The 23,591-nt window shown below is 28.9% G+C and overlaps 1 protein-coding gene across 7 annotated transcripts in view; it reads right to left on the bottom strand.

Annotated features, from left to right (window-relative positions):
• Positions 1 to 4,187: 4,187 nt before the first annotated feature.
• The window catches only part of LOC107451579 (E3 ubiquitin-protein ligase Rnf220), a 97,682-nt gene continuing 78,278 nt past the window's right edge, over positions 4,188 to 23,591 (bottom strand). For 4 of the 7 annotated variants that reach the window (XM_043046896.2, XM_016067726.3, XM_071183378.1 and 1 more), the window contains 10 exons: positions 22,989 to 23,031; positions 22,159 to 22,256; positions 21,666 to 21,777; positions 21,382 to 21,460; positions 20,006 to 20,086; positions 17,511 to 17,563; positions 16,540 to 16,603; positions 12,632 to 12,740; positions 7,310 to 7,384; positions 4,188 to 6,900 (listed from right to left, as the gene is read on the bottom strand). In XM_043046896.2, coding sequence (XP_042902830.1) covers positions 6,829 to 6,900; positions 7,310 to 7,384; positions 12,632 to 12,740; positions 16,540 to 16,603; positions 17,511 to 17,563; positions 20,006 to 20,086; positions 21,382 to 21,460; positions 21,666 to 21,777; positions 22,159 to 22,256; positions 22,989 to 23,031 — 786 coding nt within the window. In that variant the 3' untranslated portion in view covers positions 4,188 to 6,828. The remainder of the gene's footprint in view (positions 6,901 to 7,309; positions 7,385 to 12,631; positions 12,741 to 16,539; positions 16,604 to 17,510; positions 17,564 to 20,005; positions 20,087 to 21,381; positions 21,461 to 21,665; positions 21,778 to 22,158; positions 22,257 to 22,988; positions 23,032 to 23,591) is intronic. The other 3 variants (XM_043046897.2, XM_043046895.2, XM_071183379.1) reach the window with 1 other exon arrangement.

Consider the following 23,591-nt stretch of genomic DNA (forward strand, 5'->3'; position numbering starts at 1 on the left):
AGAACATCCTTATTTGGACAACAGTAACATGATACTAAAAAATTTTGCAAATCGACTATTGAAGCAAATGTGTATAAGATGAAAAACGAAATATTTAATAAAAGTATAAATTTTAAATTGACTACCCTAAATATGTATTTTTAGAATCATTTTTTTTTTAAATAAATAATTGAAGGTACGTTTTTTTTCGGGTAGCAAATAAATATATAATAACGAAAGAAATAATAGTGATTAAGGAGGGATAAAAAACATCCAAAACCAGTTTGATTACATCCTCTTTTGCAAGGATTCTTAAAACTTACATTAAGGGCTACGAGGTACCAATTTACATAATAAGATTGAAATTCTTCTTTTTTTTTAAATTTACCGAGTTACTTCCTTTTAATGCAAATGCATGAATATCGGCAACTTCATTGTGAAAGTTTTAAATTCAAGAGATATAGTATTTTTTTACCAACAGTTTCTGCAGAGCTTTCAAAAGATAAGTTTTTCAATTTTAACGCGATAAATTTCTTAATTTGAATCATTTTTATTTGCCAATTATAACTCTTAAGTTTTGTTTAAATGGTGCTTTTAGTCAGTCTCATGATTTAATTTTAGAATAATTCAATTTAAGAAGACATCAAGGCGTTTAAATATTAATAGTAATGATTTCAATAATTGCTATAATTTCTGAACAAACTTGTAATTGGTTCACTTTAAATATCTGTTATAAAGAAAATTCAATTTTTTGTATTTACTTGATCCAATATAGTGACAACCCACATTTTTTTTCTTCTAAATTTGACACTTTAACATCAAATTCTTTCTTCTTATTATTTTTGAATAAGTATTTTCCATGTTTTCGAAATTACAGCACAATGCACAGGAAAAACTTATTGCCTAAATGAAAATATGTTTTCTTTTAATTGCCAAAAACATTCTCCACAAACAATTTGAAAATGTGGCCAATCATTATATTACCCCAAGCTCCTCATTTAATTTACTACTGTTCAACAGAAAATATACATATATATACATTTCCAAGCGTTAAATTGCCACTAACTTTAAACCGCATATTTATACACCATCTTAAAATATTTTCTCAAAAAAATCCGATCCTTAAACACTTAAAAACTCATTTATCAACAGTCAAAACACCCGGAATAACTTATTTAAAATTCAGCACCCTTTTATGACGTGGTCTTTCTCGATCATTTGCCTTCACCCCCTCAATGGTGCAAAACATGTTCGAACTTGTCGAATGAAAGGGTGTTTAGAATTTAAGGAAAGTGTAATGATGCATGGTTGTAAGCATTGCGGCCGACAGTTTTGAATTTATTGATTTTTAAGCACCCTCTAGAAAACTGTAATAACTTTTTACTGCAGCTCTAAATTGCTCTAAGTGATGGATGATAGCATTTTTTTATTTTATTTCTATAAATATATTTATTTATTTTACGGTTTTCAATCTTATTTAAAAGTAAAAAGTCTTACATTTGCTTCGTTCAGTTAATTTAATGCTTAAGGTATAAAAGGGAATAATCCCTTATTAAATTTGGGATGTTGATTAAATACTGTGAGGACTACATTCACCCACTTCCCATATATTTTCAAAATCTTTTCAAAAAACCCATATATTTTCAAAATCTTTTCAAAAAAACCATATATTTTCAAAATCTTTTTTAAAAAAAACCATATATTTTCATAATCTTTTCAAAAAACCCATATATTTTCAAAATCTTTTCAAAAAACAAACTAATATACATCTATTGTTTGTTGCATTGATTTGAATGTAGTTTTTCGCAAGACGTGGGTGGAATTATACTACAACAAGCTCAAAGTAAAAAAAATAAATTACTATATCAGGTATTAAAAGCAACAAAATAAAACCTGTTTGCACGCTTAACAAACAAACAAACAAAATAAAATAAAAAAAGGAGAAAATGTAAGCAAAATATTTTAATCAGAATTCAAGTTGTCGAAGTTGAAATAACTGTTTGTAGAACAAAACTGCCGTTATCAGAAAATAAATATTTGTGCATCGAATTTAAAACTTATAAATATACAGGGAGTTCCATAATTACGACAATTTATTAGGGGGACCAGAAAGTAATGTCGTTTCGGTGCATTTGATATTTGTTATCAAGATTTATTTTTAAACAATAATGTATTCACCCTCGTTAGCTACAACTTTTCAATGCCGGATAGAAAATAAATCGAGATGAATCAAAAAGAATGATTTGGTTTTTAAAACAAATGAATATTTAATGCGCCGAAACGACTTAACTTTCCGGTCCCCCTAATATAATTACTCAGAATCTTTGCAATAATGAAATAAACATATACACACATTCAGGATCTTAATTAATATTTAAGCAAGGTAGTAGTAAGAGTAGTATTTTATTTACGTTGCACTGGAGCTGCGCAATGGGTTATTGGCGAAAGTGTCCGAACCATCCCTAAGGATAATCCAAAGATATGCCAACCTAATTTTAATCTTCTACATGCAGAAGGGATGATGACCTTACTTTGATAGCTTGACTAACTGAGCGTAAAGTCAACACCTCCTAGAAAAGAGTAGGCCTCTGCACAGGTTACCATAAATATCCTTTAGTAGTCCAAACGTAATGACATATGTCTTATTTTCAACCACTGCGCAGCTCAGTACCCCGAACGTAATGACATCTTTCTTGTTTTTCATCTATTGCGCAGTTAACTTCGTCACATCGGACTACTAAATTGATCCGTGCTGAGGCCTTCATACTTCTAGGAGGTGTTGGTAAAGTCGAGCACTTAACGGTAGAATAGTTTAACAAAGATCTATACTGTGCACTCTCGTTGCCTGTACGGGCTGATCACCAGCTCGCTGACCACAGCTAGTGATTATTGACTTCAGTGCTCTACTCGAAACCGTGTCTTCATGATCTGTCCACTACGGGACATTGAAGCAATGAATTAAAATATTTTTCATTAAAATTTAGCGAATTTTTCTCGAACTAACAAAACAAATTAGATAGCCGTTTGAAGCTTAAAGGAGGTTCTATCAGGTAAAAAAATAACAAATGATTTGAAAATTCAATTTAATGAAAATGGAAGGCGAGAGAAAACGGTTTGTTTCGCTCTGCTTAGAAAATCTTATTCTTTCCGAGTTTAAAAATTAGTTACTAAATTTCTTAACAGATGGCTGAAAAATTGCAAAATATTTCAGTCAAAGGAAATATTTGCCAGAGCTTCTGTCAATTTTGTCTTGAAATTGCGTTGCGTTGTTATGGCAAATTATGGCTTTTTTGAAAACATAATTACAGTAAGGTTATTACAAACTTGAATACTGCGATTAACACTTAAATAAAATGAACTTTTATTCTAAGCAGAGAGTGGTGAACTGTATTTTTCTATCTTCCTTCCTTTTTCTTCAATTATTTTTAAATCGTCGGCTATCATCATAATATCAGAAAGTTTTGAATTTTTTAAATTGAGTCAAACCTCCTCACACTTTCACCCGGACTGATCGTTCAGACATGGTTCCCAGATGATCACCGAAGTCAAGCATCACTGGCTGCGGACAATGTACAGGTGGGAAACCACTTGGATCAGTCTGAGTAGGGACCGAGGGTGTGCGGCATGGGTCCTCGTTAAACTGCTCTACCGTAAAGTGCTCGACTTCGCGTGCAGGTTGTTGGGCTACCAAAGCGGGGGTGCAATCCCCTCTGCAGAGGATCAAAATTGTGATGGCTTGTCTTCGGATCATCCTCAGGGATGTTTCCCAGACCGTCGCCAATAGCCTATTGTGCAGCTCTAGTGCGACGTGAATTATCTACGACAACAACACACTTTCACCCTTCTTTCCATTATATTTTTTTAAACTTGTTCCTCGACCTGATTTCAAAGTGATATACTTTGCACGTGCTTACTTAAATTCTCTTTATTTTGATGTCTTTTCTTATGCCATTTGATGTTTAGAGAACAGAAACTATAGTATGTCAATTTCTGTACATGATTTGTGCATTATTAATGTTTTTCACTTTAGTCTGAAATTAGAATGCTCTGTACTTTGAGAAATATTATGACACACGCAGTAAAATGACTTAAAATATTATTTTTTACTTACCTTTAAAATGTGCTGCTTTTCTAAGTATAAAGAAGAAGAAAAAAGAATATAAAAGAAGAAAGTTTTCTAATAGTATTATGAATAACGAACATCAAGATTGGTATTGACATTAAGTTTTTATTTATAATTCAGACAACAGAAATAATTTGGTACAAAGCAAGCAGTGGCAAACTCTAACAAAGTAAAAAACTGGGGAGGGGAAAATTTGTACAAGAGGTCTAAAACTATTCCCAGCTATACAATAATACAAGCTAAAAACAATTCATCGTAAAACTTTTTGCAAATTGAAAATTTCCAACAAGACAACAATAACAACACTTAAATTTTTATTACATCCAAATTGCAATTTAATCATTCGAAAAAGGCTAGCTCCCCATAATCCACAGCTGCTCTTTTAGATTTTTATACCTCACTTTCTTTATTAGATGCAATAGTCGTAATTTTGATTCGAAACATACAGTTTTCACTCTTCTGCAAAAAATGGGACGAAATTTAACATTTGGATACATAAAAAAAAACAATTTTGTCAATTTCGAGAAGCTGAATTTAAAAATATGCTATTTATTTTGATGACATTTATATAATTTCTAAATTTTTGGGAAAAGAATCATTTGCAACTAAAAAACAGAGATGATACCAAATACAAAATCTTCAAGGCACGAAAGAAAAGTGTGAGTCTTCTGTTTAGAAGTACACTGATTCAAGTCATATATGAAACTTTCAAAATGCTGTTCAAATTTTGTTATCTTTCTGAACATACTGTTATAATTTTTGGTGTGGTTTGATCCCTAAAATCATCCAAATTTTCAGCAAAACTGAACCTTGTTTTAATGTACTTCTTTAACTTTATTATACAATACCATAGTTGAACTTCAAAACAACGTTTATTAGTTTAACCCCTTATTTCGATTACAACAAATTTGCAACAGAAGGCCCACTATACTATTCCACACTAGAACTTAATGCTTTAGCTATCTTTTTTTAATTAACTCAATTAATTGCTTCTCTTTCAGAAACAATATAAGAAATATTCAAAGTGTATTAAAATAAGTAACATATTTCATATTTGAATTCAGCACTGATAAGACTTACAAACATAAAACGTTCTGTTTGACTTGAAGATTACATGGTACGGTAAGTACCAATTTTTTTTGTATTCATTAATACCGGTATCAGTTAATTTGATTAGAAAAATCCGTCTCAAAATTTATTGAATAAAGTTTATCAATTAGCGTAATGAATAAAAAAAATTGTAATTTTCTTTCAAAAGTTCATATTTGATATTTGTAAAATGTTATTACGTATAAGAATTGGAAATATATTACGAAACGTATTTTTCCTAAGAATAAAATGTGGGAATATATATAAATTAATAGATTTATATGTTTTTAGAATTAAGATGGATTATGTATGAAAGGATAAAATTTCATAACAAAGTTTATTTAAGCAATGCAAAATTTCAAACATCACAAAAACAAAAGCGAAGTAATAAATATTTGTTGTAATTTAGATTAATAAATAAAAATAGGTAAAATAACAACAAAGCCTCTACATATGGATACCACTTATGCGTTATGTTTTAAAAATTATTTCAAAAATGAATCGAAAATGTTGAGATTTCCAAAAAATGTAATTAAAAAAACATTCAAAACTTAAAAAAACAACATCGAACCAAATCTTCTAGTCAAAATTTGAATCTTCAACTCAACATTAATTTAAAAAATTACAATAATTATAGTTAATTAATTATCACACCTTAGGTAAACTTTATTAACACTAAATGTTGTTAAATTGATAAATAAATTTTGTAAATGACCACATTATTTATATTAAGTGTTATGGTGCTGAACTAAATAGTACTATTGGATTAAGAATTATTATGCTCACTTTCTACGCAGTAGCATTAAACAATACCTTGAATAATTATAACATCCCGAAATAAATTTGAAATTAAAATTCCTACACGAATTTACATTGCACACATTTTTAAAAAAAATCAAAATTACTTTAATTTTCATGGTGGGAACATAACTTTGAAATCAACGTTTTCGGTTTCATGCAACGTTCTAAGAATTGTGTTAAGTTATGAGAATTGGATTTTCATTTTTGACGTAACAAGGATATACATTTCAAACATTGGTACCTTTTTTTATACAATAAGGGTATATATTTAGGGAGAATGTCCTTGACCGACAAATGTCTAGAAAACAGCGTTAGTTTGCCTTAGAATATAGATCTATTGTGGATGTCATTTGGTCTTCAACTGTCTAGAAAATGGAGTTACTTTAGAAGAATCGAAGATAATTTTTTCACACAACAAGGATGTATCTTTAAATTTGATGTCTTTTGTCTGCAGATGTCCATAAAATGGTTTTTATATGAAAAAATCGAATAATTTTTTTGAAAACAAGAAGAATATATCTTTGTGGGTGCCTTTGGTCTTCAACTGTCGAGAAAATCTCGTTAATTTGAAAGAATCAAATTTATTTTGTCGAACACAAGAAGGATATATCAATAGGATTGATGTGTTTTGTCTTCAGCTGTTCAGGAAAGGATTTTAATTGTGTGTAGCAGATATTTTTCAGAAAATTTAAATTTTTCCATTCCAACACAACAAGGATATATTATTAGAGTTGACGTCCTCCCTCTTCAGCTGTCTAGAAAATTGTAGATTGCGGGTAATATAAAGGTATATCTGACTAGTTAACAATAAGCTTGTAATAAGGAAATTAGGACAGTCATAGATAAATACGCCTCAAATCTTTGGCTGCAGTTATCATATTGCACTGAGGACACAACTTTTTAGTTCCCTAAAATAAAATAATATAATTTTTAATTGATGTTCAACAATATACAAATATAAATTAATAGATAATAATTTCGACAAAATAACAAGCTTTGATTATCATTAATTTTACATTAAAAATAACTAAAATGGGCATAAAAGAGAAACTAACTCAATTTTAAACCAACAATTATCTTTGTGAAGAGAAAAAATAACTTAAGTGCCTTCAAGCTATAGTGAAATATCTAAATATCTGATAATTCCGAGGTCTCTTAAATTATTCCAATATCTCAAAGCTAGTGCAATATTTAAATATCTGTTCATCATGCACTTTTAAAGTAATTTAATTTCCCTGAACTTAGCGAAATGTCTAAATATTTTATCCTCACGTGCTTCTAACATAATTTTAAGTTAGTGATATATATCTTACTTACCAGAGTTTTCAACCAACACTCTTCGCAGTGAACATGCCAGCAACATATTGACACAACTGGTTTGATGAAAGTTTCCTAAGTAAAGAAGAAAAACATGTTAAATTCTAATACATAAAGATTTTGAATGCTAATAAGAAAATGCACAATTCACTGATTCAACTCCAATTAGTTCAGCAACATTCATTTTATAATAAGAACCACATTTCATTTTAGTTTAATAAACTAGTTAGTCTTAATATACTGGTCTTAGATTACTTTAATTAAGATTACTCACACATTGACCTCAAAAAGGACTAGTCAAAGGTAAGAACTTAGGTAAAATTAGGTAAAAAATATCGTATCCAATTGCAAAAATACAATTAAGCTTCCAGATGCTAAATTCTTCTTACTCGATTCTCGCACCTTTTTGAAATGTGAATGAAAATGACGTCATTATGATGCATTATCAATGACGAATGAAGCGGGTTTTTAGTGGAAAGTAAAGTGGTTAATCCTTTGATGCAGAAGATTACATATAAAAGCCAAGTATTGAAATATAAAGTCCAAAAAAAAGTAGTTTGAATTTTAATCTAATATTTGCAAAATCTAATATTTTCCACTCATTTTTACCAAAATTAACAAATTTACTTTTCTCAAGCTGTGACAGGATTACTTTCTTTTGATATAACAGCAGCCGAACCTGCCACAATTTGTTCACAATTATATAACGCGAAAATAAAAAATTACGGAATTTAAAACTTTATACTAGTTTTTTACTTTTGGTTTGCCAATTTTCCCCTTGCTTTAAACTTTAAATTACTAACATAGTTGTTTGTAATATAGTTTTTTGCAATATAGTTTGTAATATTTCTGGTATAGAAATTTGCCACTAAAGGTTATTCCAGCGTTAGAAGTCCTATCTAGAATATTCTCTACTAAAATTATGTCAAATGATGATAAATGATGTCATTTAAATAGTTTGTAGGGGTAAAAGACGTTTTCTCCCCTAAAGTTTCGATTAATCTAAAAATATGAAGCGTGTCAAATCAGTTTTGTCCCTAGCCAGGTGCGTCTATCCTTGTGCGCATTCTACAAATGAAATTGCTCCTTTGTTCACCACGGGAGCTGATTGGGAGGCAGAAATGCCAGAAGGGTGTGAGTAGTAAATACATAAGCAGCAATTTATATCACTCTCTACAACGCTCCAAGCAAAGTTCAAATTGAGATAGCCTATAATTAAGTTCAGACCTCCCCTTCAGAATAAACAGTAGTTCTTATTTGACAGAAAAACGAGAACACACGCTGTTCTATGGATCAAAATAGCATTTTTCCTGCAGCATCATACAGTGTGGAATGCGCATTTTACCCCAAAAATGAAATTTTTTATCATATTAAATCGTATCATATGTCATTAATATTAAAATAAATTTCTCTATTTGATTATACATGAGGTTTTGAAAGAAAATAATATGACACTACTTATTATTATTATTTTTTTTTACATATTGTTAAAGTACATTTGCAAAAGTTTAGAAAAAAAAATATATTGGTAAATAAAAATTTTATTTTCGGTGATTTCGGATTCTCGGAAAATTTTGAAGATTCTTCCAAGATTCAGAAATCACCAGTTCAGACCTTTATTACGTAACTCATCGCTAGGCGTTTTCTTTCTTTCAAAAAACACGCTGCGAACATGATTCTACATGTTTTTCCTTTTTTAGAAAACATGCTGTGAACATGCTTCTACAAGCTTTTCGTTACTTTGATATAAAGCTGCGAACATGTTTCTACAAAATTTTCTTTGTTTTGAAAAGTGTTTCTCCTTAGCTAATTTTTGATTGATTAACTTTGTCCATTATTTTCCCTTATAATTAAAAGAAGATCTTTGTTTTTTAGAAAGTGTAGCTTTACCGATGTGCAGCTAAGGAACTTATTTTGCTAATTGACTGAACTATATTAAAAAGGGCTCAATTCTCTTAAAAACCAACAGAGTAAAAAAAAAATTGTACCAATGTAATAAAAATTAACTTATTTTACGTAAAATTTTAACAAATTTTCACCGTAATGCGTATATATGCGTAATACTTTTGTTAGCCTTTTTCTATTTGACATGAACGAGAATATATATGCGGCATATTAAGTTTCCAGTTATAAACAAAAGAAAAAAGAACTTCAAAAAAGACAAAACTTAATATTATTAATAGATTATAAATTAAAATATTATTATAATTAAACTTAATTTATAGAATATTATAATTATAAGACTCTTGCAAAAAATATATTTATTAAAAGATTTCTCTAGTTAATAAAATATTAACTTTACACAAAAATAAATTTCATGGCAACGAATCTATTTTATATTAAAACAAAGCAAAATTAACGTCTGAATGCCAATTATTTTATTTAAATCAAAATTTAGAATATGTTCAAAAGTTACTACCAATTTCTGAAGGAAATAGATGATTATAAAATAAAATTTGGCCTTAAGCGTTTTGATGAAGATTATCGAAAGACAATATGGCTACCGTATTTATTTACCGATTACAAACAATTACTCTTAAGAAACTTGCGAAGAAATTGGCAGCCAACTAACATTCTAGAAGCAGATCAAAGAACTGAAGTAGGTGCGGATGGCGCACCTTTACCAAATTCCTTGCCTGATGGCGAAAAACCCAGTCGTTGTATTTGCAATGGATGGATTCATGGTGTTGATGAACCCGCACCATTGTTTATTAGAAGAAATCCCTCTACAACATCAGAATTTCAAGGTGCAAGATTTCGGATTGGCTGTCCAATAGGTCCATACTATCCGCAAATGCTGACTAAAAATGTCGCCAATTATTTAAGTAGAAAAAGTTCTGGGCGACACAGTAATTGCGCCAACGTGAAGAAATCATCGGCTACTTTATGGCGTGACAAAATTAATTCCGCTTTGGATAATGAAGTTATATCTGGTGTTGAGTTGTGGTACCATCCACTAATTGCATCGGCTGAGGAAAGATTTGAACAAAGATGGCCGTACCAGAGGAAGCTAAGAGAACCAGAAAAGTATTTCGAGGAATATTTGCAACTTCATAATATACCGTCTCGACTGTTTGTTCCAAATTGGGTAGATGAACAATTAACATTTCCTTACGCTGATCACATCAAAAATATTTAATTGAAAATGTTAACATTAATATTAATGACGAATAATAATTTATCTATACTTGATTATTGTGTATAATTAATTATATTAATTTTATTACTATTGCATATTATATACCACTTTAATTTCGCTTGACGAACAAAAACGTAAATAAGTGAGTTAAAGCAGTTTATATACAAAATTATGTTAATTAAAATATGGTGATTTTTTTTATCAATAATTATAAGGCAATAGAATTAAAAGGTGCAATAAATTTTAAGAATCAACAAAACACGAAACGATAAATTTTGAGAAGTAATAAAAACAGTAAAAAATAAGCACTTTATCTTGTTTTATTAATTAATGAATTAATTTTGTCTTAAAACGCAATGGCAAAGCGCATTTGCTATAGGGAAGTAGAATCAAGAAAAGAAAATGGTAAATTATACAGAACAAAGACAGTAATGAAAATTTTAAATATATCGTTATCAACGAATTTTTTATGCCGAAATTTAAAATTTGAAGTAAAACCACTCCAGTGAACTTAGAAAAATATATTCCCCCCGAAACACTGTAGCAAAGGTTTGACAGAAGCATTGTTCAACTACTTACTTGCTTCAAATTTTGTGTTTTTGTATAAAAATCACTTTGATATAAATATTAAAACATATTTACCAAAATTTCTGATAAAAAAATATACTATTTTTGTATACTTTCTAAATGTTTTTTATTTTTAAATGTTTTCTTGGACTTGATTTACCTACAGAAGATTCCCCGTGGTTGTCACCCTTTTCATCTTCGATCCGAAGTTCTATGACAAAAATTGTTTCAAGGTGTCCTTACTGAAACACCTTCCTTGACACTTAAATACAATAACCGATACAAGCAATGCACTTTCCACATAATCTTACATTTTACACAAGGCCTTTTGCCGGCAGAACCAACTCACGTAAATGATTGAGTCGGATTCTACCATTAAGTCCAGCACGCAATGCGTGAAATTATTTAATATATTTAAGAAAGCATTTCGTAACTAAGCATTTATGCCTGCAATATCTTTGTGTCAAATGTATCTTAGAGTCAAATGTTAGTTAAAAAACAATTTTATTCATGTTAATAAAAACATCTATATATTTCTCTTACACGGCGATAAAAAAAAGCCTCATTACAACTCCTCGAATGGCAACGCTTGAAAATCGACCAATCATTGCGGCTAGGAATGTCACATGGTGAGGTGGCTCAACATATAGCGCTTTTAACAACGGAAACTGAAATAACCAGAGTGTAAAATATTATGTGCTTATGCGCATCGTATTTTGTGTTAAATAATTTATTTATTATATATTAATTTATAGATGGTAACGAGAAGAGTTTTGTGGTTGCTATGGTGACTATTTAGAATTCAAATTGTTTTTTTTTTTTGAGTGNTGACTATTTAGAGTGAAAAAAATTTTTTTTTTTTGAGTGAGTGTGATATTTCTTTTTTGGAACTGCGATGCTGTAATTTTATTTTTTAGTTAATAAATCTTCCTTTTGTATTAAACGTGATAGTAGTTTCCTTAATTATTTGATTCGAAGTCCTTTGAGTTTTATTTGAGGTCAGTTTATTTTGTATTTTTTGACAAGAGAGAGCATTCTCACCAAATGTGATTTCTTCCGAAATTCAATGTTTTGTTTATGCAGGTTTTTCCATTGCAATTCACTTATTTCAATTTTTAATAGACTTAATTATAGCCAAAATTTTAACCTTTTTAAAGAGATATCAGTTTTAGAAATTTTATCTTAAGATTTTATACTATAGCACATTTCTAATAGGTTTAACGAATTACATGTCATTTATTTGAATTCAAATTTATTTTAATGACTTAGTATTTACTAAAAAGATGTAATTTTTTTTTTTAAAAAAGTTGTTATATGGATTTAAATGATTGTTTTGAATTCTTAGAATTTTGTGAATTTGCAATGTATCTAAGGTAGTAGCGAGCGAAGCGAGCTTGGTTTGCGAAGCAAACCATATAAGATTGCGTAGCGATTTTCCGGGGTTGGCAAGCGTCAGCGAGCAGGGGGCGCAGCCCACTAGTTAGTATATAATTTCTTAATTTTCTCCCCACTGTGGAATCCCCCTATATTTGTTGAAAAAATATCAGTAAATCGTTTCAATAAAAAATTTCAGATATTTAAAAGTAAAGCGAAAGAAGCTTCGAAAACGTACTTACCATACAGATTAAGCATTTAATTCCATCCTCCATTTGCTCTTTAGGATTATCACTATTTGTGTCCTTGCTGGGCTTAGAAGCTTTTTCAGACGGAGAAACACATTCACTGCTGTAATAGAAGAAGAAAAAACAATCTTGCTGAGCGAGTATTTTCAATGGAAAATTTGTTCGCATAAAATACCAATAACGTCATTAGTTACAATTTGTTTATTTTAGTATAATAAATTATTATAATATGATAGATTATTATAATGCTAATAAACGTAGCACTTTCTTACAACTAAAGCATTAAACCCAACCCAATATTTTCCACCCTTCCCTACCGATATGATAACAGTACGTTTGTTTTTATTATTATTATTTCCTTTAAACTTTCCTTAGCTTTAATTAAAGTTTCATTAGCACAGCGTACTCTCTACATTTTAATTAAAGAGCATAACGCTTGTCTGTGGCATGTTAAACATGCTTAAAAAGAAAAAGGTGGATAATCAAATTTTATGTTTTCAATTAACTCTGCATATTTTTTGTTTCTAATTAATATACTTCACTACCCTTGCCTTTCACTAAACTTAAAGTGTCCGCGAAGATAATTAATTTTCACCAGAATGTGTCCTCAACACTAAATTTAAAGTTATAAAGTTTTTTAAAAGTTAAAGTATTTGAAATCCCTCCATTCTCTGAGGAAGGAAAATACTATCCCATTTCATAAATGTATGTAACTTAACTAAAACAGGAATGTATTTTTCTAATTGCACGTCAATAAAAAAGCTATATTTCTCTAAAATTAAAAATTATAGTTTAATAAAAGGAAGAATATTTAAAGAATCATATATTTATAGGGAAACCATAATTCCCATATTTGCTAATATTCTTTACATTCTAATTATTTCTATGTTTAAGATTTTATGTTTATGTATATTCTGTTTTGGAAGAGTATGTATAAAATAGTTCGGAAAAATAATATTTAAAATAGAAAAAATATTTAACGGGACCTTTCTACCGACTTCCGTTAAAAAAGCAATATTTCGAATGATGTTTTTTCATATTTTCTTGCAATCTTTTTATTCTTTTTATTCTTTTAAGATGTTAAGAGAGAGAAAAAATTTCTATTCTCTTCTTATTTTTTAAGTTTTTGTTTCAATATGGGTAGCCTGTCATTGAATTTTAAGTGAACTTTTTCACTATGCACCTAAATTAAAACATTTCTCCGCCATTTTGAAAATAAACCTCTATCCAACATTATGATTTGTATTGTTATTTGTTCATCATCCCTCTCTCAGCCCTGGTCATCTAACCCCGTTTTGTGGTAAAATGATGAAAATTACTTTTTTAGAGACATGAAGTACTTTGCTTTCCTTCAAGAGGAAATGAAATTGTAATTTCTTACGAATCTAACGATTACTTACGTAGTAATCGATTTCTTTTTCTTTGAAAGAAAAATGAGGTAAGCAGTCTTCCTGTAAATTTTAGGTTTTAACTGAATTGTTCTGGTTGAACACCAAACTGAACCAGGAAAAATAGTAAAAAAACTCTTCACTCTCCATTTATCCCGCTTTAAAATTTAATTTCTCAGTCTCGAAAACTTAGTACCTCACATGCCCCTATATGGTTAATATTACGGCTTATAATTATCAATTATTTATTGGGAAAATAAATAAATAAATAAATAAATAAATAAATAAATAAAGAATGTTTAAAACGGCGTCCCAGCTGACTTCTGCAGTGGGACGGATATAGGAGAATGCTGAAGGTTCATTGGGGCTTGACGTCAATTGAATGACAAGTATACTATCGGTCCATAGTTTTCGATACCCTCTACACCGATCAGTCTATAGTGCCTGACATCCATTCTTTTTTTGAAAGTCCCCAAAGGGGTGACAAAAATATCTCTGTATTCTGTCCACCTGTATCAACAGTCACCCCACACTACATTTGTTCATTCCTGTTTATGGCAGTGTTGTTAATTGGGATTCCAGATCAAGTGATTGTGCCACTGTTCTTTATGGGATTCCAGATTCCTATTGACAAGAATACAGTCCTCCTAGAGAGTTATGTATTGTGAGTTCTTCATTTTTCAGTTTTAACAAAACCTGGTGTCATTTCGCGTGTGGGTTGTCCTGGATAATTGGTGGACCCCACAACCCTTCTCTTTGTCCAGTAAAGTAAAAAATGAAAGTAAAGCAGCAATTTTCAAAGGGTTGTGGAGAAGTAGTTATAAGAGTAGATTTAACAATAGTTCTTGGTATTTTAGCTTTGCAAAATAAAATTATACCAACCAATAACATCCAGGTGTAGATAGAGCAATCACTTTGCTAAATTTTGCACTGCTCTTTTACGTGTTTCATATGCTAGTTTCATTTTCTGTTTTCGAAATAGGCATAAAATACGACTACTTTTCTGTAATATTCGCTTTAGATTTAGCTGCTTTTGAACACGATTTTAGTTCGTTAATTTTCTTTTCTTTTTTTTGAATTAGACATAAACGGGAAAAAAGATTAAGATATTTACAGTTAATATGAGCAAGATATTTAGATGGTTTCTTACTTCACTTTAGTTAATTCATTGTTTTTTTTCCTAAATAATCATTAGATACATAATATCTAATGACTATTTAGGGGGGGGGGGAATGTAATTATCATAGATTAAAATTCGTTGCACAGAAAAGCACAGTATTTAAGTTTCTTTTCTTTATAGTTTTCGTTTATACGTATTTTTCGTTTATACATATTTTTCATTTATACGTACTTTTCATTTAAACGTTTTTTTCACTTATACTTCTTTTTTAAACTCAAGAAAGGGATCCCTCCTTTTTTAATGTTTATTTTCTGTATTCATTTATATGCTGAAGATAGTAAATAGTAAATAGTGACATCATAACTTGAATTAAAGGTATTCACCTTTTTATATTTCATTTTTATACAAGTGCTTTGTCTTAAATTTTAATTGTCACTATTTCTTTTGTTTTCTACATCAATAATACTAAGTGTCAAATGGCTAGTGCAAAACGTAATTGAAACTAGTAATTTTACGACGAATTTTAATTAATTTGCTTAATTTTCAGTTATACGTTTTTTCCTTTACGCATTGATCTACAATGAATTATAAGGCATTTGAATTATGAAAGCTCTGTATAAACGGAGCTTTTAGGAGGTCCATGAAAATTAATATATAAAAATGAAAAAGGAGAAACTTTCAAGAATAGTAAGCAAACACATTTTGAAAACCATTAAATAAAATTTTAAAAAAATATTAGTTTCTCCTTTACCGTAATGCTTAATATTTAGAAATATATGTATATATATATTTATATATTTCTAACGAAATTTTATCGTAATATTAAAACCTTTTTATAAATTTTTACGGATCGTGCGAGCACTGATTTAAAAATACCTATGTACTCATTTCTTTAAAACGTAGATACTGTTTTATCTAAAAAATTAAATTCCATGTGCTAATGCGTTTACTGAAAATTAGGGAAGGACCTGAAAATAAACCAAATAATTCAATTATATATTAATTTGAATTAAATTTATAATTTTGAATTAAACTTGTTTTTGCGTTTTATACACGACGCACATTTCAAATTAAGTAACAAGGATGCAGTACCTAATATTTAATATCGCATACTTTTTATATTTTTATGATATTATAACAATTCCGTCCTACTTAATAAAACAATAAGCAAAAAAAAAAAAAAAAAAANAAAAAAAAAAAAAAAAAAAAAAAAAAAAAAAAAAAAAAAAAAAAACAATAAAATGATTTTAATATACCAGCTCCAACTAACAAAAATAGCTTTAAAATAAAGATAAATGAATTTTAAATACTTAAAGAAATAAAGAAATCTAGCATTTAGAGTTTTAGCATGAATGTGTACAAACGAAATATTATAAATGAAAAGCGGTATTTACCCAGCATCATTATTTGTAACACAAGTACTTGTCACCTCTTGACCTTCACCATTATTATTATTTCCTAAAAAATAAATAATATACAACATTTATTGTGATTCACACTTTTCGTACGTACACATAAAATTCAAATAATACTTTAATAAAAAAATTATCGTATTTTGTAATTTTCGCTGGGTCCTTATATTAAAGAAGGACTAAGTGATTCATACAAAATAAGGTGAACTAAGTTTAATAGTTATTTTTGAAAATAAATTCTTATTTAACGCATGCCGAAATTCAGATTTACTTTTTATCTTAAAAGCGATTGGTATCGAATTTATGTTGTATAAATACTTTGTCTTTAATCATTAGAAAAGTTATGTGATCTTTATTTAGAAGCGTCAGCTGTGATATCAGCATTGAGTTAAGAGAGCAACACTCATAAAAATGTCTAATTACTCATATATAGAGAAGAAAACAATATAGAAAAAAATTGTTCAAGGTGTTCTGTGAACATCTCCCTTTATATTACTTTTTTTTAAGAACCCTTGTCAAAAACGAAGTAAAAAAGATACTACGCATAAAGGGAAGTAAATTAATACATAAGTGAGAAAAAAAAGCAAAATCCCTACTGGGTAAGACGGAAATCCATTACTGGATGAGACGAAAAAATCATAAACCAGTTTGATAGCCTGATGAAATATGGAGATGTTTCAAACAATCGTCCTTCAGCTTGTCTCTGTTTCCTACTTACGAATTAATGATAATTCTTCACTTAAATACAAGTTCGAATGACTATACTTTTTGGACTTAGTTTTTGAGAGGAATTTCCAAATTATATATATTGAAGGTGATCATTACAGAGCATCCTGTATATACATTTTTGACTCTCGGATAATCCACCGAGGCAAAGCTTCATGTTTGAGGCAAATGTTTAAATTTGTAATTATTAACCCCAAAAATAAAAATAACGGATTTGAATTGCTTACCTCCGTTAACTGTCCATTGGGTTGAATCTGAATGCCTTTGGTAATCAGAATCACTGAAAATAAAATTGCTTCATTAAAAAAAAAAAGCATATTATTGAGAGCATATATTTAAATAAAATATTTAAAATCAGGAATAAACGAAACTGAAAAAGAAACGGGTTATACATTTCTGCAGTTTATCGATACATGATGATCGACATTATCGATATCGTTGAGATGCGATGGCTCAGTCGTAAAAGGAGTGAGCTGCCATTGTGAAGAACTGAGTTTTGATCTCAGAGGTGGCTTGAAGACTACCCACCTTCAAGTAAATGAGAATCAGCTTGTTGTGGAAGTAAAGTCGGTACAACGCTCAATGCTAACCACGTTCTGACAGTCATGTCCTCGCAGAAAATTGTATCGACTTTACCTATATTACTCTCCTGACCCTACACGGACTGTTGCGAGAATGCTTTACTTTGATGGATATTTATCAATTATTAGTAAAAGATATTCATTTTTAATATATTAATTTTTTTTAAAAATAAATAAGAATTTAGCCTTTTCTGTATTTCTTAAATCATTGTTATGAAAAAAATAAGTAATTTTTAATTTATAGTTTTCAGAGAAGTAAGTCAAAATAAGCCAACAAATTTGACAAACGTTATTTTCTTTTTTGAGTCAGACTTTGTCAATAAAAACATATGGTTTATGGTTTTGTTAGATAGAGTAAGCAAGAAAGTTTGCGGACGGAACATTTCATCTCCTTTGCCATTGAACCTAACATTCGAATTGCGAGGAAAAAAAGCACCAAATGAAATTTTAAAAAAAAGTACCAGAAAAAAATATACTGAAAAAAAGAGCATCGGAAAGAAACCATCTTATTAATTATTATTATAATAATTTAACATCCGATTCAATTCGTACTGTTTAACCCGAATTGAATAATAATTCATTCATAATAGATTTGTATCATAATTATTAGTATTTTTAAAAAAAAATAAATCATAATTATGATACAAAGTTGACTTTGAAGTCAGCAAAGAGGAACTTTTTTTTCTCCAATAAATACATTTCCTAACGTATAATAGTGTTGTTATAAATAATATATTAATTAACAGTCTCTCAGGTAATTAATCTTTTGATAAGTTAAAAATATTAACCAAAATGGAAACATTTCAATTGAATACAATTTAAAAAGAATAAACAGTTTAAGAAGTATAATTTGCATGTTATTGCGTCACAATTCAATAAGTGTAACTATTGAAATTTAAAATAATATTAGAACTGCTTTAGAGTCTTAATCAATTTGTTAAATAATATGTGAGAAAAATCCTTTCAGTTAAATTTAAATTAATCCTTTCATATTATTTTTTTTTAAAAATTATGCAACTTCATTCGTATAAATATTTAATTAAATTATAGTTCAGCAGCCCGAACTGAATTGGTTGTTAAATTCTTATCGTGGTGTCTATTTTTATTGTTCTTTTTTCCGGACTTTTTCTACTGGTTCTTTCTTTTGTTGCTCTTTTTTCCGTTAACTTTACCGATTAATTCTACCTATCAGTTAATCGAATTGAAAACAATTCACCAAATACTGATGTAAAATTAGTAACCAAAAAGGGCTTTATTAAATATTCCATCCATAAATATTTTTTTTTATAGTTACAAGGAAAAAAATGGCAACGCATTTCATGATTGGTATATTTTTAAAATAGTTGTTTCATTTTCAATTTCGATCTTTTTCAGAAAAAATATGGATTCCGACTTTTGGGTAATTATTTCATAAAAAACGTACAGTTTACAATTCGAAATCTAATTTCAGTATTTTCGATATTAAGTGTGAATAAATGAGCTTTGCTTGTATTATTTATATTTCTACATTTCATGCTTATATTTTTACATGACGACCTATACTGTACTTTTACATCAGATCAATCATGAGAGAACTGTGTTCGAGAAAAAAGAAAGGGCTTACACACTGTGAAAAAAATTCTGGTAAAATTACCGAATTGTGAGGTAATGACACTTTTGGTAAAAAAGAAAAACACAATTCTGGTTAATAAAAACAAAATATACGACATTTAACCCATTCATTTCATAATTTTTCCGTTTATATGTCACAGTTCACCGAAAACGTTCTCTTTCAAAATTATAGTTCTTATTACCACACATTTTGAAAAAAAAATACGAAATTCATATGTAAATTTAAGCCAATAAAAGATTTTTATGTCATGCTCTAAGGTATCGTGATAAATTTAACAAATTCTGCCACATTCAAAAATATTTATCATGTATTATAAAACCATATTTTATTGTTCATTTTACAAAAATAAATACCAAAGCACTTTAGTAAAATTACCGAGCTTTTTAGTGTTCCATAGAGCCGAAAACACTGTAAATTCCTTCATATTCTGGTAGTTTTGACCATACTTTTTTCTCAGTGCAGTATAACTCCTTTTTTTTTTAAAGTTAATTTCTTTTTGGAAGTGGTAAAAATTCAAAAAAATTCTCACTTTGATTGTATCCTCCTGATTTGTTCTTTGCTGTCAACGTTATCTTCGCTAGAACATGTAATGACATCAGCTTCAGTGTAACTAAAATTAAAATTAAGGAGAAACAAGGCTACTTACATTTCTTACACCACAATTAAGAACATCATGAGATAAACTCGAATATGGAAAGTCTTAGCGATAGTGAGATAAGCAGAATTTTTCTACTATTGAACACTTAATAGTTTTGAATGATTAGCGAACGTCGCTAAACAGTGCTTTACTTGGTTAAGATTTTATTATTTTGTTGATTTGCTTATTAATAAACATTAATGTATCTTTGAAAAAGTTTTATATCCCATAAACTTAGTTCACTTTACGCACCTAAAAATAAAATAGTTAATTAGCCATCTTTAGATATCGTATTGCAAGTAAACTAATGTTTGGCACTCAAAATTTAAAAAAAAATTAAAATTAAAAGAAACTTATTTCTGGTCTAACAAATGAATTTTCATATACTAAATTGCAATCTTTGGGATTTATAAGTTGTTGTTTTAGTTCATTTACGTCGCACTGGAGCTGCACAATGGGCTATTGGCGACGGTCTGGGAAATATCCCTGAGGATGATCCGAAAACATGCTATCAATAATTTTGATCCTCTGTGGAGGGGATAGCACCACCGCTTCGGTAGCCCGACGACCTGCACGCGAAGTCGAGCACTTTACGGTAGAACAGTTTAACGAGGACCAATACCGCACACCTTCGGTCCCTACGCAGACTAATCCAAGTGGTCACCCACCAGCACACTGACCGCTGCCAGTGTTGCTTGACTTCGGTGATCTGCTGGGAACCGTGTCTTAACGATCAGTCCACTGCGGGACTTAGGATTACTAAAGTAAGCATAGATTAACTAGCTTGTGTAGTTCACTGGTTATGAAGAGTTAAAAGCCACAACGCATGCTACTTTATTCTTATGTAAATAAACATTCCTTTTTTTTTATCTATTTATTATTCTACATAATATTGTACGTTTCAGTAGTATAATATTAAGCTGATTTATCTCCTTTTAACCCAATATTTTTCTTACGTCACTTTTTTTTTTTTTTTTTTTTTTTTTTTTTTTTTTTTTTTTTTTTTTTTTNTTTTTTTTTTTTTTTTTTTTTTTGCCTTGGGTGGAGAAACACTGATTTAAAACAGTGGCCCATTAGTTCAATACTTTAATTAAGCTTCAAAATTTTGAGTCTCAATTTCTTTTCCTGTAATAAACGAATGTAATGGCTGTCATATTTTCTCTCGTCATTTTACTTCAATTCCAGGCAATATTACATTATCCTGCTAATAAACATTATCTTGGAACAGGATAACTTGAGTGAATACAGCTAAAACGTTCAAAGGATACTGTGGCTGTCCATACACTGCACTGTCGTCTTCATCTACATTCAATTCTTGATTCTCATCTTCGTGATTTCTTGCGAAATCTGTAGAAAAATATAACTAATTAATTCTCATATTTTTACACATATGGTTCGATTAACTGGATAAAAGCACGACATAATTTACTTTTTTTTTAAAGATTTATTCTCCTTTTACTAGATTGATATTTTACTAGACTACTTTTAGATCATTTTACAATTCAAAGACAAACATTTTTAAAGACAACATGCATACAGAAAGCGTACTTACCAGAAAGATTTCTTTGAAAAGCTACAGCTGCAATGGCATGCATTCTGGCTGACATAGCCCAATTAAGTTCGGCTGCCGTTCGGCTGTCTATAGACGTCTCAGGAGATTCCCTCTGTTCAAAAAAAAAAAAAAAATTCATATCGTAGTGCAAATCTTATGAAATGTTATATCATAGTCAATCAGAGAGCCATTAAATATTTTCAAGTTTTTTTAAAAAAGATTTTGCTATGATTTTATTTAATTTAAAGAATATATTTTAACATGAACAGGAATAATTTTACTTTCAACATTCCGTGTATGAATGTTGTATACTTTTCCCATTCATATCTTTGTTCAAACAATTCGCTACAATAATTACGTTTCATTGCAACTTAAATTATAAGAAATGACCACAAAAGAATTAAGATGAATTAAAATTTTACTATTGTTAATTTTATTATACGTTAAGAATAGGAAGACTATTTAAGTACAAAAGGGCAGAAAAACAACATACTTTTCTCAATCCAGGCATCATGTGAAGATTTTCTTCTGGTGATCGCTCTGTACAATTGGGATCATCCCATTTCTTTCGTTTAATCATACATCGCGCTGCTTGAAGGGAATGACACAAATTAGAATAAAAAGTAACTTCAAATGAAATTTTAATCAGTAAATTGCTTAAAATATATATATATATANAAAAAGTGAGATATATATATGAAAAAGGTACAATTGAAATTTATGAAATTAAAATTTAAAAGAGAAAGATAATAAACCATGAAATTTAGAAAAATCAAATGTCAAAGCTAGTCTTTAATTTTTCTCGCATCCAACAGCTAACTACTAATTTTATAATTTTTAACTAGCTTGAAACATTTATTAGAGACCAAGAATTAGACAAAAATTAAAGACCACGCGTTGGACAAAAAAAAATTAGACATTAATTAGAGACTATATATTTGACAAAAAGTATACATTAATTTAAAGACCATGAATTAGACAAAAAAAATTAGACATAAATTAGAGACTACACATTTGATAGAAAATGTATATGTATGGAACTTAATAAATTAGAATTTGGTAAAAATAATAAATAAAATATAAATTAATTAATTAAAAATACAATTGCTTACACGACGACGTTGAGTGAAAATACTAATTTCTTATTTTAATTTTAAAACTATAAAATTTTTACTTTTAAATTTTTTAATAAAAATACAAGGAAAATTGCAATGAAGAAAATACAATGAAATAATTTATTTATGATTATAGCATAGAATCTGATTTACGATTACATCACAGAATAGTAATTGTATAATATGAGAAATTATATTAATGTCTTACATGTTAGTCTTGTTGTTCTATTGCTTTTCACTCGTTGATATGTCTGAAATTAAAATATATGTGTGTTAATTAAACATACAATTTAATTCATTGAATAAATAATCTGAAATGTGATTAAATATTTTTTTAACTCTTTGACGAAGATAGGACACCGATGATCCTTGTATGTATTTTTGATTCTTCCTAAAAATTATTGATTAAAATTATGTATATTCTAATCTGACGTCCTAATTACAAGTAAAAATATATTTTGGTAATTTTAATTCTGAAAACAATCTAAAAGTTACTAAAAAATCTGTTAAATTATTGGAATTATATTTGTACTAAAATATAAATTCCAGAAAAAGAAGTTTGAAAAGAATTTTTTTTTTTCATTCTTATTCAAAAAATATATCAATACCTACAGATACCTTGGTAAATTGCCAAATTTCAATGATGCATAACTGTTTTTCTTAAATCTAAATAACCGAAAACAAGTGCTAACTTTAAAAATTATTTTTTGGAAGTAAACAAAATTTGGAAGATTTTACCTTTAACGTCGAAAAAAGCTGTATTTCATAACCATAAATTATTAAAGTGCTGAATATAATATTTTTCATTTAT

This window comes from Parasteatoda tepidariorum, chromosome 7 (assembly GCF_043381705.1).
Source record: "Parasteatoda tepidariorum isolate YZ-2023 chromosome 7, CAS_Ptep_4.0, whole genome shotgun sequence".
In the NCBI taxonomy this organism is placed as follows: domain Eukaryota; kingdom Metazoa; phylum Arthropoda; class Arachnida; order Araneae; family Theridiidae; genus Parasteatoda; species Parasteatoda tepidariorum.